The sequence below is a fragment of the Somniosus microcephalus genome, chromosome 22, assembly GCF_052327205.1.
Source record: "Somniosus microcephalus isolate GS21.2 chromosome 22, FLI_Smic_1.0, whole genome shotgun sequence".
In the NCBI taxonomy this organism is placed as follows: domain Eukaryota; kingdom Metazoa; phylum Chordata; class Chondrichthyes; order Squaliformes; family Somniosidae; genus Somniosus; species Somniosus microcephalus.
In genome coordinates, this window is record NC_141008.1 from 35,268,480 (window position 1) to 35,287,894 (window position 19,415).

General features: G+C 44.7%; 3 protein-coding genes across 3 annotated transcripts in view; all 3 read right to left on the bottom strand.

Annotated features, from left to right (window-relative positions):
• Nucleotides 1–1,950: 1,950 nt before the first annotated feature.
• Nucleotides 1,951–3,859, bottom strand: LOC147102174 (uncharacterized). Its single transcript, XM_085964456.1, has one exon. The coding sequence runs from the start codon at nucleotides 3,857–3,859 to the stop codon at nucleotides 2,627–2,629; it is 1,233 nt and encodes a 410-aa protein (XP_085820582.1). The 3' UTR covers nucleotides 1,951–2,626.
• LOC147102175 (uncharacterized) lies at nucleotides 1,951–16,099 on the bottom strand. The gene is made up of 3 exons (XM_085965099.1): nucleotides 15,931–16,099; nucleotides 9,004–13,637; nucleotides 1,951–7,265 (listed from the first exon to the last, which is right to left on the bottom strand). The coding sequence occupies exons 1-3, from the start codon at nucleotides 16,097–16,099 to the stop codon at nucleotides 3,882–3,884; spliced, it is 8,187 nt and encodes a 2,728-aa protein (XP_085821225.1). The 3' UTR covers nucleotides 1,951–3,881.
• A 1,237-nt stretch (nucleotides 16,100–17,336) lies between these two features.
• The window catches only part of nipsnap2 (nipsnap homolog 2), a 35,278-nt gene continuing 33,199 nt past the window's right edge, over nucleotides 17,337–19,415 (bottom strand). Inside the window, exon 10 of the mRNA XM_085964460.1 lies at nucleotides 17,337–18,329. Within this exon, the coding sequence (XP_085820586.1) occupies nucleotides 18,265–18,329 (65 nt within the window). The 3' untranslated portion in view covers nucleotides 17,337–18,264. The remainder of the gene's footprint in view (nucleotides 18,330–19,415) is intronic.

Genomic DNA, 19,415 nt, shown 5'->3' on the forward strand with positions numbered 1-19,415 from the left:
AAAAGGCTTCTTTTTCAGCAGGCCTGGTCAACAGATGTACTTCTGCATGTAGTAGCAGCAAGCAATTCCTCATCCAAGAGCGACCAACACTGGGAGCTTGCCAAGGATGGTGCAGGGTTTATTACCAATTTTACAAACAGTGCAGTGTTGCAAATCTGGTGTGTTTTGTCCTTCTTCTATCAGTAGTTAGCAATGTTCCCTTTAATTTTTTTTGGGTGCGTGGCCCTTTTAAGGGGCTGTGCGGCCCATTCAAAATACCGTGCATGCGCGGTTTTTCCTATTTAAAATCCGATGAGCCAACTGCGCGGCTTAAAGTGAACACTGGTAGTCTTTGCCTTCTAAGAACTTATGGGAAGGGTTTTTATCTCCCTCTCCTCCATTGCTGCAAGGGATCATTCCAATTACAAGAGATATATCAAGGCTCAGTTGGTAGCATTCTCACCTCTGCCAGAAGGTTGTGGGTTCAAGTCCCACTCCAGATTCTCGAGCACAAAAAATCTAGGTGACACTCTAGTGCAGTACTGAGGGAGTGCTGCACTGTCGGAGGTGCCATTAAACCGAGGCCCCGTCTGCCCTCTCAAAAGATAAAAGATCCCATGGCACTATTTTGAAGATGATCAGGGGAGTTATCCCCGGTATCCTGCCCAATATTTATCTCTCAATCAACATCACTGAAACAGTTTATCTGATCATCATTCGATTGCTGTTTGTGGGTGCTTGTAGTGTGCAAATTGGCTGCTGCATTTCCTACATTACAATAGTGATAACACTTCAAAATTACTTCATTGGCTGTAAAGCACTTTGGGACATCCTGAACTCTTGAAAGGCACTATATAAATGCAAGTCTCTCTTTCATTCATATTACCTCACTCTCAATCGGAGCCAAGGGAGCAATTCCATTACCCTGAACCTGGTTGTACATGTTTAATAGAAGCTCCTTCCTTCGTAAGGGAATGGGAGCAAAAATGTGCACAGAATACATTAGCCCGTATTTTCCGATGTCCCTATGGGTGTGTACACGCCCATAGGGACATCGGAAATGTATTTCAGGCATGCGAAGTGCATGCGCTGAATCCTCTTGACAGATCCAACGCCTGCCCTGGAGAAGGGCCTCTGCAAACGGAGAGTTCCGCTTTCTGGAGAACCTCCGCCTGCTGAAATCACTTAAAAATCTTACACCTGGTAAAAGGCCTGCTTTTACCAGCATAAGAGTTTTAAAAAGTTTTTTTTTAATTCCCCCTCATTTATAATTTAAAAAATATTTTTTAAAAAGGCAAGTTTATTTTTAGCCCCGTAAAAAAACTTTAATTATATTTTTCAAAAAATTAAATTTGTTTAAAATATTTAATTTAATGTAATTTTATCTCATTTTAAAAATGTGATGGTTGTTTAAAAATTTATTTAATGTTTTGGTGCATTTTTTCCAGTGATTCCCCCTTCATACTTTTGACAGGTCTGTCAAAAGTATGAAGGGGGATTCCCTTCTCCTATTGGCTCCCCATGGCCCATGTGATCCCAAGGACGCTTGTGAACCGCATGCGCCCCTGGGATACGTGGGCCCTGCGCATTTCGACTGTGGAGAGGCCCATGATTGGAAATGGCTGGACCTCGGGAGCCCTCAGGTAAGGGCGTAGATTTTTTCCCCCGATAGGAGGCACCCGCACGCAGGAAGCCTCCCATCGGAAATTACGGGCCATTGTTTCAAAGCAATGACGGCGGGAGCACACAGTTGCATTGCATTCACCAATCTTGCACAAAGAAGTTTTTCCAAACTACTCTCCTGACTATTTTAAATTAATGATGTCTTGCTGTTAGCAGATTAGCTACAAAGTTAACTTTGTGCTGTTTGAACTGAATGACTGGCTTAGAGAACAGTAAATTCCTAAGTTAGCAGGTGGTTACTGTAATGTATATGTAGCCTGGCGAAATGGAGCAGCACAGGACACGAACTTTCGTTTTTGGGGTTTTTTATTCTGTATTAATAACTTGGGTCTAGGTTTAGGATGAAATTGTAAATACATAAAACACAGTCGACAAAATACGGCAGTGGCTTGCTGCAAAACAGAACACGAGGCAAACCACAGGTGAAGGCAGTTAATTAACTAACAATCATTATACAAAACAAAACATATCATACCATACATTCGTATGTCCCGTTATCACTTGTCACCTCTTACAAGCAAACAGAAAGTATTAAACTCGTTCGAAACGTAGCCCCAAGGACTCAACAACAATTTTAACAAAGGTTAACACCAGCACATGGTGGGACAATCTACAAGCATCCCCGTGATATCGAGTGATTTGGGAAACAATATCACTTTAAAACTATGTCTGGCTGCACTAAATGCTGTTTTAGTTGTACTTTACGCAGACTAAGTTCATTTCAAAAGTCATATTCACCCCAACTCTCCTCAGAGCACACCCCCCACGCTGGATCTAGAAAATGGAGGCTGTGAAAAAAGGGGAGGTTCCTTTGGCATCACATGGCCTTACCCATAACCCTTTTCTCCTTTTTTCAAATTCTAAAGGGGAAAATGAACCGCGCCATCTAGTGGACTTAAATATTCACTGCATTTTCCCACTTGGCTACATTCTCCCCTGCTTTAAAGTCAACGTCCTCGGTGACTTAGCACCCGTTTTTCACTTCTTTTACAGCTTCTCGAAAAAAGGCAGTACCCAGACTCGATAAAACATGAGAGAACACCTCAGGACTGAGTGAGACTGCATTACAGGCTGACTGAGGCAAATGGTATGGGTTAGGGTTTACCCCAGCATTGGCTCTTTTAGTTCTGCGAGGAGCCGGAATGGGTACCTCAACCTCAGTCCCACACTCAGAAGGATCTGAATGCTCTGGCTCAGAAACAGCCTCTGATTCCTGTACATCTTGGGCGTTACCAACAGGATCATTGTTTACTTTTTCCTCCTGAGTTAACTCTGGATAGGTGACTTCCTCTACCACAACAAACTCAGTATCAGAGGGCTCTGGCAACGATTCTGTCAAAAGAGTGACAGGGGGTACGGTGACAGGGGACTTGGTTCTCGTCCGCCTAGGCTCAGGGACAGGGGTAACACATGGCCTAAGATTAACTCTATGGACCCTTTTTAAAGGACCGCCCTCTACAGGCTCAACTGCATGTGTAGTACCCTGTACCTCCACCACTCTGTACACAGTAGGACCCCACGCATCCTGAATTTTGTTCCTACCCAAAGGCCTGTGTCGTAAGTATACCAACTGACCCACCTCAATGGTTGGACAGTACACTTTGTCTTTGTTAAGTTCAATTCTTTGAGCTGATTTCTTTTCAGTGTACTCTCTTGCCCTTGCATGTGCCTCCTTCAAACGCTCTTGGTGGACAACCAACCACTCATGTTTCTTGTCTAACACTTGCTCCTGACCTAATAAAGCATCTACAGGAAGGTGTGGATGAACCCCGAAAAGCAGATAGTACGGTGAGTAGCCAGTCGTAGCATGGGGTGTTACATTGTAGGCATACACCAACTCAGATAAGTGCTCAGGCCAGCGGCGCTTCTTTTCTGGAGGCAGTGTACGCAAAAGATCATGTAAAGATCTGTTGAATCTCTCACATTGAGCATTTCCTTCTGGGTGGTGTGGGGTAGTGCGGGTTTTCTTTACACCATAAAGCTTACACAGCTCGGCAATGATTTCACTCTCAAAATTTCGACCTCTGTCTGAATGCAATCTTTCTGGGACCCCATACTTCATGAACCACTCTTTGAGAAGGACTTTTGCCGTGGTATCAGCCTTTTGGTCCCGAGTAGGGAAGGCTTGTGTGAATTTAGTGAAAACATCGGTCACCACTAACACATTCTCACGACCATCGGAGGCCGGTTCCAGCATGGTGAAATCTACAGCAACTACTTCAAGGGGCCGGGAGGCTAGAAATGATTTCATAGGGGCATGTATCTTGGGGTGGGGCATTTTTGTCAAAACACACCTCTCGCATTTCTTGACCCACTGTTCCACATCCCCATACATCCCAACCCAAAAACATCTGTCTCAAAAGGTTCTGTGTGCGCTCTATTCCCTGATGGCCTATACGATCATGCACACCTTCAAGCACGACTTCTTTCAAACAAGAGGGCAGTAGTAGCTGGTGACACTCACCAACATGGACATCCTCGATTACACGGTACAACAAACCATCTTGCTCACAAATACGGGGCCACTGCTTTAACGTGGATAATACTAGCTTGGATAACTGCGACCTCTCCTTGTAAGTTGGCCTTCGCTGCTCACCCCAAAACTTCCTAAACACGCTGAGGGTGGGGTCTGTGTCTTGAAACTTACGTAGTTCCTCTTTAGAGTAACCGGGAAGTGTTGGTGTGTTACCCTGCAACTCACTACGCTCAGTACTTTCTTCTGCGTCCGAAACACGGATCTGTCTGACTTTACAGCACTTGACTCCTGCTGTCCCTAAGTCTGGTCCTAGAGCTGTTCCCTTGTGAGTGACATTACATATGGCCACACAACCATCATAGTCTGCATCCCCACTGTCTGACTCGGGCTCCCCTGCTAACGGCTGCCTAGAGAGGGCATCTGCTGCTGCATTACAGCGGCCTGGGCGGTACTTGACGTCAAAGTCAAAAACAGCTAACTGAGCCACCCATCTTTGCTCAACAGCACCTAACTTAGCTGTAGAAAGGTGACACAGGGGGTTGTTATCTGTTATGACAGTGAACTTGGAACCTAGAAGGTAACCTCGAAATTTCTCTGAAACAGCCCATTTGAGGGCGAGGAGCTCTAGTTTCATACTGCTGTAGTTTCTGTCATTTCTTTCAGCATTACGGAGCCTCCTACTGGCATATGCTATCACTCTCTTCCTATCTCCCTGCTGCTGGTGGAGGATGGCACCTAATCCTAGGTTACTGGCATCCGTCTCTACAATAAAAGGCTGAGTGAAATCTGCGTAACCTAACACTGGAGCACTGATCAGCTTTTCTTTCAGCTGTTCGAAAGCAGCTTGGCACGCCGCTGTCCATGAACCTTCAAACAACCGTTTTGCTTTTGCTGGGCTGTCTTCCCTAAGGCATGCATTGACTACGTCATGGAGAGGGCCAGCTCGTTTAGAAAAATCCTCAATGAACCTCCTGTAATAACTACAGAAACCAAGAAATGACCTCAGATCTTTGACTGTACTGGGGACCGGCCACTTCTTTACGGCGGCAATTTTCTCTGGATCTGTCCCTATACCCTCCCCTGAAATTTGATGCCCAAGGAACCCGACTTCCTGCTGCAGGAAGTGACACTTTTCAAGCTTTACTTTCAAACCTGTCTCTTTCAGTCGTCTTAGAGCTGTCTCAAGCCTCTCTAAATGGTCCGGGAAGGTCTGAGAGAACACAAGGATGTCATCTAAATACACTAATAGGATGTGGAACACTAAGTCGCTCATAGTCGCTTGCATAAGTCGTTGAAAAGTCGCAGGTCCATTACAGACACCAAAAGGCATTCTGAGGTACTCAAAAAGGCCAAAAGGAGTTGTAAAAGCAGTCTTAGGCCTGTCACTTTCACGAACAGCAACCTGGTGGTACCCACTTGCAAGGTCAATGGTCGAGAAGAACTTTGCACCATGAAGGGCATCAAAACTCTCGTCAATGCGGGGCAAAGGAAATGCGTCACGTCTGGTTTTTGAGTTTAGTTTCCTAAAGTCAACACATAGTCGTATGTCTCCATCAGTCTTACGAACTACCACTATGGGTGAAGCGTATGAACTATTGCTCTCCTGGATGACACGCTTTCTTAAAAGCTTAGTGATGTGGTCCCTCACCTCTTTGTACAGTGTAGGTGGGATACGACGGTATGGCTCTGTAACTGGTGCGTCATCTACCAAGTTAATCTCATGCTCAACTTTATCAGTGTAGCCTAGGTCCTCATCCTTAAAAGCAAATACTTCCGAATACCTGGCTAAAAGTGCACCTAACTCTGCTTGTTGGCCCTGTGTGCCACCTATGTGTAGTTTGTCCAAAAGCAACTGAATGTCTTTGTCTGTCATCTGTCCTTCTTGTCTGCCAACAGTTACTTCCTCTGTGTCAGCGGAGATGCGTTGAAATCGCACCTCACAGGAGTCCTTGTCTACACACTCTGCCTGAGTCGGAATACCAAGCCTGGTCCTGGGGTTTAACCACACATCCTCCTCAGAGAAATTTACCACCTGCACTGGAAATAAATGTCCCTTTGATTCAACTAGAGTGGGGACAACTACCAGGCCACCTGGCAATGGTGTGTTACCTGGCTCCAACAGCATTTTAGTGCTGCCACCTGACTGAGTTTTAAGTCCCTTTACGTAGACTGTAGCTATGGAAGACGCAGGCACATGTACAGCACCCCTACCAGCTGCACGGACAGAAGATGACTTTGGAGTGATGTTACACTGTTGTACTTGCTGAAATGCTTCCCTCCAATCTGAATCCAACTTTCCCCCTAGAGTAGTGTCAAACTCAGCATGAACGAGTTGTCTGCATCGGCTGATGATGTTCATACCAATAAGACCTGGTGCTGCAGGCTGTGACTGCTGATGCTCTTTGACTACCAGGAAACCACATTCGGGTAAGGTTATGCCCATAGTTTCAACGTCTAACTCAAGGTAGCCCAAGTAGGGAATGTCCAACCCGTTGGCGGCAGTGATCTTAAGCCACCCGGTTGTAGGCAGCATATCCTCATCCCTCCCAAGTAAGTGCTCTCTGAAAAAAACTTCAGTAATAGTGCTGACTTGGCTCCCGGTATCCAGTAAACAGTTAGCAGTAACCCCCCCAATCTTGAGATCTACTACTGGACATTTACCTACTGCACGGTCAAGAAATCTGTCACGAATACCAGTACTGTTCTGAGAGCCTGCAGGTTTTCCTCGCATTGCCCAGCTCATGGCAATCGAGGGAGTTAGTTTTCCTGCACCCCAGCCAGCATTGGTGGATGTGTTTGCTACCTCGTGCTTCTGAGGACACTGTTTGGCAATGTGCCCCGCCCCGTTGCACTTAAAGCAAATAGGCTGACCTTCATCAGTGAACTTTGGCTTGGCTCTAGGTTTCCCAACCTTGTCATTACCCGTGTTTTCCTTCTGTAGAGCAAGACCCCGTACTGCCTCTGTTAGTTCCCCGATAGCTTTACCCTGTTCCGCCACCACTTTAAGAACATCCTGTAAAGTGACAGCCTGGCTGCCTGGTACCCCAATGGCAGAACACTGAAGATCCCTCCCCGTACTGTCACACACTACATTCTTGCTCTTTGCAACTTTAGTGCTACAGGGCTGGTCTTCTAAGGACCATAAGACAGCTTCCTCACGTACATCGAACAGGGTAGACTGGGGGTTGTCTCGTACAAACTTGCGCAACTCTCTCCGGAGTGAGGGATCTCTAACACCATCAACAAATCTGTTTCTGACAACCCGTTTTGTGTCCGGCACAGCATCAGGTGATTGCTTTACCAAAGTTCTAATAATCTGAGAGAGTGCATGTGAGTATTCTTGGAAACCTTCACCCTCTTCTTGCTTGCGTCCATAGAAAGTTTCTAACAGCTGGGACTCACTGCGTTTTTCGGTGAAAGCCCCCCTTAGGTAACTGAACAGGTCACTGGGCTGCTTAGACTCTCCACCCAACCGTAACCTAATTTCCTGTAGGGCTGCCCCCCTCAACAAAGATCGAATGAAATCTACCTGCTCTGCAGGAGTCTGATCTCTAGCTCGTAGTACACTTTCAACCTCTTCAATGAACTCATCAACTGAACGACTATCTTTAGATACCTCACCACTGAATGGTTGGATCTGACGCTCTCTGGGTACATACACATATGACTTGGTTGCCCCATTACCTAGAGTGGCAATAATTGCCATTGCTTGGTCATGGTTTTTTTTCAACTCTGAAATCTGTGCCTTGAGTTGATCTATCTGGTTGCCCTCACCCACACTCGAGGTATTGTCCTCACCATCCGAATTGTGAGCTCCACCCGCCTCCTCAGGAGGGTCTAACATTTTGACTCAGTTCACAAGTCCCTGACAGTCACTGAATGGGATGGCCGCTGTGACGATTCTTCTCCAATGGTGTCCCTCCTCGGTGCCTTGATGGGTCCTCTCCCAGATTGGTCCTGGCGCCCTCTGGATCCCGTCTGTCTGGTCTGGTCCTCCTTAGCAACCCCAGGCAGCACTCTCCGTCCGTCTCCAGGTCCACTTGGCACCACACCGCTCTTCCCCCCACTGCCGTATTTTATGTAACTTTCCCAAACCTGAGAAACTCCAAGCTAACAGACCCCACTCCTGGTACCAAAATGTGTAGCCTGGCGAAATGGAGCAGCACAGGACACGAACTTTCGTTTTTGGGGTTTTTTATTCTGTATTAATAACTTGGGTCTAGCTTTAGGATGAAATTGTAAATACATAAAACACAGTCGACAAAATACGGCAGTGGCTTGCTGCAAAACAGAACACGAGGCAAACCACAGGTGAAGGCAGTTAATTAACTAACAATCATTATACAAAACAAAACATATCATACCATACATTCGTATGTCCCGTTATCACTTGTCACCTCTTACAAGCAAACAGAAAGTATTAAACTCGTTCGAAACGTAGCCCCAAGGACTCAACAACAATTTTAACAAAGGTTAACACCAGCACATGGTGGGACAATCTACAAGCATCCCCGTGATATCGAGTGATTTGGGAAACAATATCACTTTAAAACTATGTCTGGCTGCACTAAATGCTGTTTTAGTTGTACTTTACGCAGACTAAGTTCATTTAAAAAGTCATATTCACCCCAACTCTCCTCAGAGCACACCCCCCACGCTGGATCTAGAAAATGGAGGCTGTGAAAAAAGGGGAGGTTCCTTTGGCATCACATGGCCTTACCCATAACCCTTTTCTCCTTTTTTCAAATTCTAAAGGGGAACATGAACCGCGCCATCTAGTGGACTTAAATATTCACTGCATTTTCCCACTTGGCTACATTCTCCCCTGCTTTAAAGTCAACGTCCTCGGTGACTTAGCACCCGTTTTTCACTTCTTTTACAGCTTCTCGAAAAAAGGCAGTACCCAGACTCGATAAAACATGAGAGAACACCTCAGGACTGAGTGAGACTGCATTACAGGCTGACTGAGGCAAATGGTATGGGTTAGGGTTTACCCCAGCATTGGCTCTTTTAGTTCTGCGAGGAGCCGGAATGGGTACCTCAACCTCAGTCCCACACTCAGAAGGATCTGAATGCTCTGGCTCAGAAACAGCCTCTGATTCCTGTACATCTTGGGCGTTACCAACAGGATCATTGTTTACTTTTTCCTCCTGAGTTAACTCTGGATAGGTGACTTCCTCTACCACAACAAACTCAGTATCAGAGGGCTCTGGCAACGATTCTGTCAAAAGAGTGACAGGGGGTACGGTGACAGGGGACTTGGTTCTCGTCCGCCTAGGCTCAGGGACAGGGGTAACACATGGCCTAAGATTAACTCTATGGACCCTTTTTAAAGGACCGCCCTCTACAGGCTCAACTGCATGTGTAGTACCCTGTACCTCCACCACTCTGTACACAGTAGGACCCCACGCATCCTGAATTTTGTTCCTACCCAAAGGCCTGTGTCGTAAGTATACCAACTGACCCACCTCAATGGTTGGACAGTACACTTTGTCTTTGTTAAGTTCAATTCTTTGAGCTGATTTCTTTTCAGTGTACTCTCTTGCCCTTGCATGTGCCTCCTTCAAACGCTCTTGGTGGACAACCAACCACTCATGTTTCTTGTCTAACACTTGCTCCTGACCTAATAAAGCATCTACAGGAAGGTGTGGATGAACCCCGAAAAGCAGATAGTACGGTGAGTAGCCAGTCGTAGCATGGGGTGTTACATTGTAGGCATACACCAACTCAGATAAGTGCTCAGGCCAGCGGCGCTTCTTTTCTGGAGGCAGTGTACGCAAAAGATCATGTAAAGATCTGTTGAATCTCTCACATTGAGCATTTCCTTCTGGGTGGTGTGGGGTAGTGCGGGTTTTCTTTACACCATAAAGCTTACACAGCTCGGCAATGATTTCACTCTCAAAATTTCGACCTCTGTCTGAATGCAATCTTTCTGGGACCCCATACTTCATGAACCACTCTTTGAGAAGGACTTTTGCCGTGGTATCAGCCTTTTGGTCCCGAGTAGGGAAGGCTTGTGTGAATTTAGTGAAAACATCGGTCACCACTAACACATTCTCACGACCATCGGAGGCCGGTTCCAGCATGGTGAAATCTACAGCAACTACTTCAAGGGGCCGGGAGGCTAGAAATGATTTCATAGGGGCATGTATCTTGGGGTGGGGCATTTTTGTCAAAACACACCTCTCGCATTTCTTGACCCACTGTTCCACATCCCCATACATCCCAACCCAAAAACATCTCTGTCTCAAAAGGTTCTGTGTGCGCTCTATTCCCTGATGGCCTATACGATCATGCACACCTTCAAGCACGACTTCTTTCAAACAAGAGGGCAGTAGTAGCTGGTGACACTCACCAACATGGACATCCTCGATTACACGGTACAACAAACCATCTTGCTCACAAATACGGGGCCACTGCTTTAACGTGGATAATACTAGCTTGGATAACTGCGACCTCTCCTTGTAAGTTGGCCTTCGCTGCTCACCCCAAAACTTCCTAAACACGCTGAGGGTGGGGTCTGTGTCTTGAAACTTACGTAGTTCCTCTTTAGAGTAACCGGGAAGTGTTGGTGTGTTACCCTGCAACTCACTACGCTCAGTACTTTCTTCTGCGTCCGAAACACGGATCTGTCTGACTTTACAGCACTTGACTCCTGCTGTCCCTAAGTCTGGTCCTAGAGCTGTTCCCTTGTGAGTGACATTACATATGGCCACACAACCATCATAGTCTGCATCCCCACTGTCTGACTCGGGCTCCCCTGCTAACGGCTGCCTAGAGAGGGCATCTGCTGCTGCATTACAGCGGCCTGGGCGGTACTTGACGTCAAAGTCAAAAACAGCTAACTGAGCCACCCATCTTTGCTCAACAGCACCTAACTTAGCTGTAGAAAGGTGACACAGGGGGTTGTTATCTGTTATGACAGTGAACTTGGAACCTAGAAGGTAACCTCGAAATTTCTCTGAAACAGCCCATTTGAGGGCGAGGAGCTCTAGTTTCATACTGCTGTAGTTTCTGTCATTTCTTTCAGCATTACGGAGCCTCCTACTGGCATATGCTATCACTCTCTTCCTATCTCCCTGCTGCTGGTGGAGGATGGCACCTAATCCTAGGTTACTGGCATCCGTCTCTACAATAAAAGGCTGAGTGAAATCTGCGTAACCTAACACTGGAGCACTGATCAGCTTTTCTTTCAGCTGTTCGAAAGCAGCTTGGCACGCCGCTGTCCATGAACCTTCAAACAACCGTTTTGCTTTTGCTGGGCTGTCTTCCCTAAGGCATGCATTGACTACGTCATGGAGAGGGCCAGCTCGTTTAGAAAAATCCTCAATGAACCTCCTGTAATAACTACAGAAACCAAGAAATGACCTCAGATCTTTGACTGTACTGGGGACCGGCCACTTCTTTACGGCGGCAATTTTCTCTGGATCTGTCCCTATACCCTCCCCTGAAATTTGATGCCCAAGGAACCCGACTTCCTGCTGCAGGAAGTGACACTTTTCAAGCTTTACTTTCAAACCTGTCTCTTTCAGTCGTCTTAGAGCTGTCTCAAGCCTCTCTAAATGGTCCGGGAAGGTCTGAGAGAACACAAGGATGTCATCTAAATACACTAATAGGATGTGGAACACTAAGTCGCTCATAGTCGCTTGCATAAGTCGTTGAAAAGTCGCAGGTCCATTACAGACACCAAAAGGCATTCTGAGGTACTCAAAAAGGCCAAAAGGAGTTGTAAAAGCAGTCTTAGGCCTGTCACTTTCACGAACAGCAACCTGGTGGTACCCACTTGCAAGGTCAATGGTCGAGAAGAACTTTGCACCATGAAGGGCATCAAAACTCTCGTCAATGCGGGGCAAAGGAAATGCGTCACGTCTGGTTTTTGAGTTTAGTTTCCTAAAGTCAACACATAGTCGTATGTCTCCATCAGTCTTACGAACTACCACTATGGGTGAAGCGTATGAACTATTGCTCTCCTGGATGACACGCTTTCTTAAAAGCTTAGTGATGTGGTCCCTCACCTCTTTGTACAGTGTAGGTGGGATACGACGGTATGGCTCTGTAACTGGTGCGTCATCTACCAAGTTAATCTCATGCTCAACTTTATCAGTGTAGCCTAGGTCCTCATCCTTAAAAGCAAATACTTCCGAATACCTGGCTAAAAGTGCACCTAACTCTGCTTGTTGGCCCTGTGTGCCACCTATGTGTAGTTTGTCCAAAAGCAACTGAATGTCTTTGTCTGTCATCTGTCCTTCTTGTCTGCCAACAGTTACTTCCTCTGTGTCAGCGGAGATGCGTTGAAATCGCACCTCACAGGAGTCCTTGTCTACACACTCTGCCTGAGTCGGAATACCAAGCCTGGTCCTGGGGTTTAACCACACATCCTCCTCAGAGAAATTTACCACCTGCACTGGAAATAAATGTCCCTTTGATTCAACTAGAGTGGGGACAACTACCAGGCCACCTGGCAATGGTGTGTTACCTGGCTCCAACAGCATTTTAGTGCTGCCACCTGACTGAGTTTTAAGTCCCTTTACGTAGACTGTAGCTATGGAAGACGCAGGCACATGTACAGCACCCCTACCAGCTGCACGGACAGAAGATGACTTTGGAGTGATGTTACACTGTTGTACTTGCTGAAATGCTTCCCTCCAATCTGAATCCAACTTTCCCCCTAGAGTAGTGTCAAACTCAGCATGAACGAGTTGTCTGCATCGGCTGATGATGTTCATACCAATAAGACCTGGTGCTGCAGGCTGTGACTGCTGATGCTCTTTGACTACCAGGAAACCACATTCGGGTAAGGTTATGCCCATAGTTTCAACGTCTAACTCAAGGTAGCCCAAGTAGGGAATGTCCAACCCGTTGGCGGCAGTGATCTTAAGCCACCCGGTTGTAGGCAGCATATCCTCATCCCTCCCAAGTAAGTGCTCTCTGAAAAAAACTTCAGTAATAGTGCTGACTTGGCTCCCGGTATCCAGTAAACAGTTAGCAGTAACCCCCCCAATCTTGAGATCTACTACTGGACATTTACCTACTGCACGGTCAAGAAATCTGTCACGAATACCAGTACTGTTCTGAGAGCCTGCAGGTTTTCCTCGCATTGCCCAGCTCATGGCAATCGAGGGAGTTAGTTTTCCTGCACCCCAGCCAGCATTGGTGGATGTGTTTGCTACCTCGTGCTTCTGAGGACACTGTTTGGCAATGTGCCCCGCCCCGTTGCACTTAAAGCAAATAGGCTGACCTTCATCAGTGAACTTTGGCTTGGCTCTAGGTTTCCCAACCTTGTCATTACCCGTGTTTTCCTTCTGTAGAGCAAGACCCCGTACTGCCTCTGTTAGTTCCCCGATAGCTTTACCCTGTTCCGCCACCACTTTAAGAACATCCTGTAAAGTGACAGCCTGGCTGCCTGGTACCCCAATGGCAGAACACTGAAGATCCCTCCCCGTACTGTCACACACTACATTCTTGCTCTTTGCAACTTTAGTGCTACAGGGCTGGTCTTCTAAGGACCATAAGACAGCTTCCTCACGTACATCGAACAGGGTAGACTGGGGGTTGTCTCGTACAAACTTGCGCAACTCTCTCCGGAGTGAGGGATCTCTAACACCATCAACAAATCTGTTTCTGACAACCCGTTTTGTGTCCGGCACAGCATCAGGTGATTGCTTTACCAAAGTTCTAATAATCTGAGAGAGTGCATGTGAGTATTCTTGGAAACCTTCACCCTCTTCTTGCTTGCGTCCATAGAAAGTTTCTAACAGCTGGGACTCACTGCGTTTTTCGGTGAAAGCCCCCCTTAGGTAACTGAACAGGTCACTGGGCTGCTTAGACTCTCCACCCAACCGTAACCTAATTTCCTGTAGGGCTGCCCCCCTCAACAAAGATCGAATGAAATCTACCTGCTCTGCAGGAGTCTGATCTCTAGCTCGTAGTACACTTTCAACCTCTTCAATGAACTCATCAACTGAACGACTATCTTTAGATACCTCACCACTGAATGGTTGGATCTGACGCTCTCTGGGTACATACACATATGACTTGGTTGCCCCATTACCTAGAGTGGCAATAATTGCCATTGCTTGGTCATGGTTTTTTTTCAACTCTGAAATCTGTGCCTTGAGTTGATCTATCTGGTTGCCCTCACCCACACTCGAGGTATTGTCCTCACCATCCGAATTGTGAGCTCCACCCGCCTCCTCAGGAGGGTCTAACATTTTGACTCAGTTCACAAGTCCCTGACAGTCACTGAATGGGATGGCCGCTGTGACGATTCTTCTCCAATGGTGTCCCTCCTCGGTGCCTTGATGGGTCCTCTCCCAGATTGGTCCTGGCGCCCTCTGGATCCCGTCTGTCTGGTCTGGTCCTCCTTCGCAACCCCAGGCAGCACTCTCCGTCCGTCTCCAGGTCCACTTGGCACCACACCGCTCTTCCCCCCACTGCCGTATTTTATGTAACTTTCCCAAACCTGAGAAACTCCAAGCTAACAGACCCCACTCCTGGTACCAAAATGTGTAGCCTGGCGAAATGGAGCAGCACAGGACACGAACTTTCGTTTTTGGGGTTTTTTATTCTGTATTAATAACTTGGGTCTAGGTTTAGGATGAAATTGTAAATACATAAAACACAGTCGACAAAATACGGCAGTGGCTTGCTGCAAAACAGAACACGAGGCAAACCACAGGTGAAGGCAGTTAATTAACTAACAATCATTATACAAAACAAAACATATCATACCATACATTCGTATGTCCCGTTATCACTTGTCACCTCTTACAAGCAAACAGAAAGTATTAAACTCGTTCGAAACGTAGCCCCAAGGACTCAACAACAATTTTAACAAAGGTTAACACCAGCACATGGTGGGACAATCTACAAGCATCCCCGTGATATCGAGTGATTTGGGAAACAATATCACTTTAAAACTATGTCTGGCTGCACTAAATGCTGTTTTAGTTGTACTTTACGCAGACTAAGTTCATTTAAAAAGTCATATTCACCCCAACTCTCCTCAGAGCACACCCCCCACGCTGGATCTAGAAAATGGAGGCTGTGAAAAAAGGGGAGGTTCCTTTGGCATCACATGGCCTTACCCATAACCCTTTTCTCCTTTTTTCAAATTCTAAAGGGGAAAATGAACCGCGCCATCTAGTGGACTTAAATATTCACTGCATTTTCCCACTTGGCTACATATATCACATGGTTTGTGACATGGTTTAGTATGAGCATGCTCAGTTCGCTCTGACCTAAAAGCCAGCACATGGACAAGCAACTCATCCTGTCTGTCCTTCAGTTGTTCTACCCACATATATTACAGTTACCAAACAGGGAGAAAGTAGGAGGCAAGAGGAACCAGAACAATAAAATCAGGGTCTACAATTAAATTTCTCAACATCTATATGAGTGCAGTCATGGAGTGCATGGCAGCTCCAGCACAACCTGCAGCAGAGGCCCTCATGGCAGAGGATCTAACGATAGTTATAGCTTCTGGCATTGGAGCTGCAACTTCTGCAGTAAACACCTTGAGCACCTGGGTGGATGGGCTCCTCTTCTGGCCTCCAAACAATCAAGACTAGAATACAGATAAATACTGCTCAAGGCCTCCAAGATTTGATTGGCACTGTAGTATTTGGTCTGCTTACCTCTTGATTAGTGGCAAATTCGATCCAGAGTCCAGTGATAGTGGTCTGGCAGGTATACTCTCTCAATGCCATGTGTGTGCCCTCCTATAACCCACCCCCACCCGCCCTCCCTCAGATGCCAACACACATGGGATAAAGAAGCCAGGGCAGGTTGACCTTGCAGCTGCACAGTAGATGAAGTCTGCTGCAGGTCTTTGAGCCTCAGCTGCCCTGAAGTGGCATATGTCTTCCAGAAATCCTCCTTTCCCCATATGTAGCAAAGTATAGTAGCTGGTCCTCCAACAGAACTTTGACACTCCATGCATATGTACTCGCCTGAATACATTGTATACCCATGATATCCCACATCATACACACTGCACACATTACTAGCCCAACTTCCAATCCTGCCATTTCTAAGACACTAGATTTAGAACTAATTTTCACTTACTTACTTGATCTTGCAGATTCAGGTCCACTCTATCGAAGCACTGAACTATTTAGGCCAAATTCACTCCATTTCCGTATCTCATCCATTACCCTCTTCCAACTCAAGAAGCCTCTAGATAGTACAAACTTATTTTATATCTGGAGGACTACAGGTTGACTTAGGAATTCACTCAATTTTCTAAGCCATTCATTCAATTCAAACAGTACAAAGTTAGCTTTGCAGCTAATCTACTAGCAGCAAGGGCTCATCAATTTAAAATAGCCACAGGGTCAGGAGAGCAGTTTTGAATAACTTCTATACAGTAAGTTGTTGGAGCATGATACTTTGTCATAGATGAGGTAGAAACCATTGCATCCTTTAAAGGAAGAGACAACGCATTTGAAACAGGGGAAAATACAGGGCTATGGGGAAAGATCAGGGCAGTGGGAGGAGTTTAAAATTGCTCTAACAAAGACAGTACCGACGTGATGGGCCGAAAGGCCTCCTTCTGTGATGCAAATTCTATGTCTCTATTTTTCATTAAAAAAATAGAATCCTTACACAGCCACTACTACCGACCTTTTTTGTGTAAACATCGACGGCTTCTCACCACCTACGATGGTCTCAGTAAGGCACTGAGAATGTTCACACAGGCACCTGCTGTCAGACCACAAACCTAACATATCCCTATCAACTCATTAAGTGAATACCATAGTTTTAACTTGCTAGTTTTGACAGGCTGTAGGACTTTTTGAAATTCAGACAACAAACTAATCAGAAAGTGGCTCTTTTTTCAGTCCACCTTATTTGAATCATTTGCTCCATGCATCAGTTGTTAACATACTTTTTGCATATGGTTATGTGCATCTTGAACCTGTTAATTTAGTTTGTTCCCTCTATTCCAGATTTTCAGCTTTCTGATAAAGTAATAATTTTCCACTTTTTATATACAAGTGGGTTCATAGATTCAACAACTGAAAATAGTAAGATAATCTTACTTACCTTGGAAGGATTTAACAGTTTGCTATTTCCCCACCCCAATGAGGATATTTTGAATGGTTTACTACCTAATATTAGAGAGTGTAAACAGATTTGCTAAACTCTATTTTATGTTTGCTTGTCTTAGAAAATGCACGGGCAATATAAACACAAATGTTGCAAATCAAGTTTATTACAGCCTTTAGACTGTACCGGGTATTGTAGCCTGACTGTTGACCAATGACTTAGAAACAGATTTCTTTCATTAATTAGATTTACTGAATTATTGTAAATCCTAGAAACTATACATAATGGTGCCATTTTAAAAATAAGCACACGACAAAACCAGTTTAAAAAATGACATTGTAAGCTTCCAATTTTGTACAGTGATTACACATGCATCACCTACAGCAGTATAAAGCAACCCAAAAAAATCACACACAACCTATTCTTGTATCACACACCATTGAATCTCTAATATCAGAGAAACAGCACAAGAGTACTATTTGTTTTTCCACAAAAACTAATATTTTGTTTTAAAAAGTAATTCCCTGACTAACCACATTAGAAATTGTGACAACTGTTGAGTCCCTCATTAAATGGGGATCGTCAATGTTTTGGGGAGGGAATTCTGATTGCTCATTTCTGGAAGAACCAGGCATAAATTGTCATGATGTTGCACAATGGGACACACAATTTTTTTTAATTTATACCTTAAATTTACTGCCTTCAAAAACCATTCCACTGAGTGATGAGTGGAATAGATGAAGTAAGAAACATGCCACCATTAATGGAACAGTCCAAAGGTGGAGGAGGGCAGTTCAACAGAAATAGGGCAATAAAATTGGAGATAAACATTCAGGATTTTAAACATCTAACATTGTAATTTTACTTAGTGCTTCAGAAAGAAAATATTGCTATTAGTAACTGACAATTAGCTTCAGAAGTGTTTCTGTAAATTTGATAAAAGGTCTTGAAGTTAAAATACTTATTTAAATCATGACAAGTACAGACTCATGTCAGTAACCCGTTAACTTTTTCCTCATGTATTAAGACAAAACTCAAGTCATTCACTTTCTTTGAAAGGTGTTCCAAGTTGAGCTCTACTGAAGTGGCGAAATCTTCAGTGGAATCATAATCCTGGAATCCATGCGCTGGATGAGTGGCACTGTACAAAAGAAGACCATCTGTAACTAATTTATGTATATATTTGAAAACACACACCTGCCTTGATATTGTGCATCCTGTTGTACATCAAAATGTAAATATTGCCAGCCACAATTCTGGTGTCAACTAGAAATAGTTTTCTGAAAATTTGATCTAAAGTTTTTTGTTTTTTAAAAAGCAAAACTTGTTCGACTATTTGGAATTCAGATTTAACAGGCAAGCATTTAGAATATATTGAGTTCATGTAAATATGATGTGGAAATGCAACCCTAATCCTCAAAAGGGTCAACCAACCAATTCCAATCAAAGTTTAACAAATTTCATTTCCAAACTAGTGTTGCACAGATGCGGTTGCACTCAGTATTTGTTTTAGTACGATTGTACTTAATTTGAAAGCCGTGGATGCATGCATATTTGAAAATTATTTGAACACCTTAAGAGCATGCTATTTAAGTCATTCCTTTCATCACCAAGGAAAACACAAAAGATAGTGTGGTCTTAATAACTTGTTAAGATCAATGCAAAAGTTTCTCTTGTTGGAGACAGGAGACTAAATTATACTATTTAATAATAATGTTGCTGTGACACAACAGCCCCTAAATTATAAGTAAAATATTTTTAAAATCACTATGTATAGTTCTTTACTGTGCTATCCATAACCATCTATAATTTCTATCCTACGGAATCATAACCATGTGCTATTTTGGTGTGCTTTCTTCTGGGTGTTAATTTTCACAAAAAACTTGCGGCAAGTACACAGGTGAGAAAGAGTAGTAGAGTGTTAACATTTTTCAGATAATATTACTGCTTTCCTCACATTTTCCACAGCTCAAAATGTGTAATGAAAATAATGAAAAACAAATCTAGATCTGTATTATGAAGGCTTTGTTAATTGCTTTTCATAATAAAGCCATGGATTTTATATCCTGTATTTCCATTCAAATTTGGGGGCTAACAAAATGAAGGTCAATGTCAGTCATAAGGACATAAGAAATAGGAGCAGGAGTAGGCCATTTGGCCCTTCGAGCTTGCTCCGCCATTCAATAAGATCATGGCTGATCTTCCACCTCATCTCCATTTTCCTGAA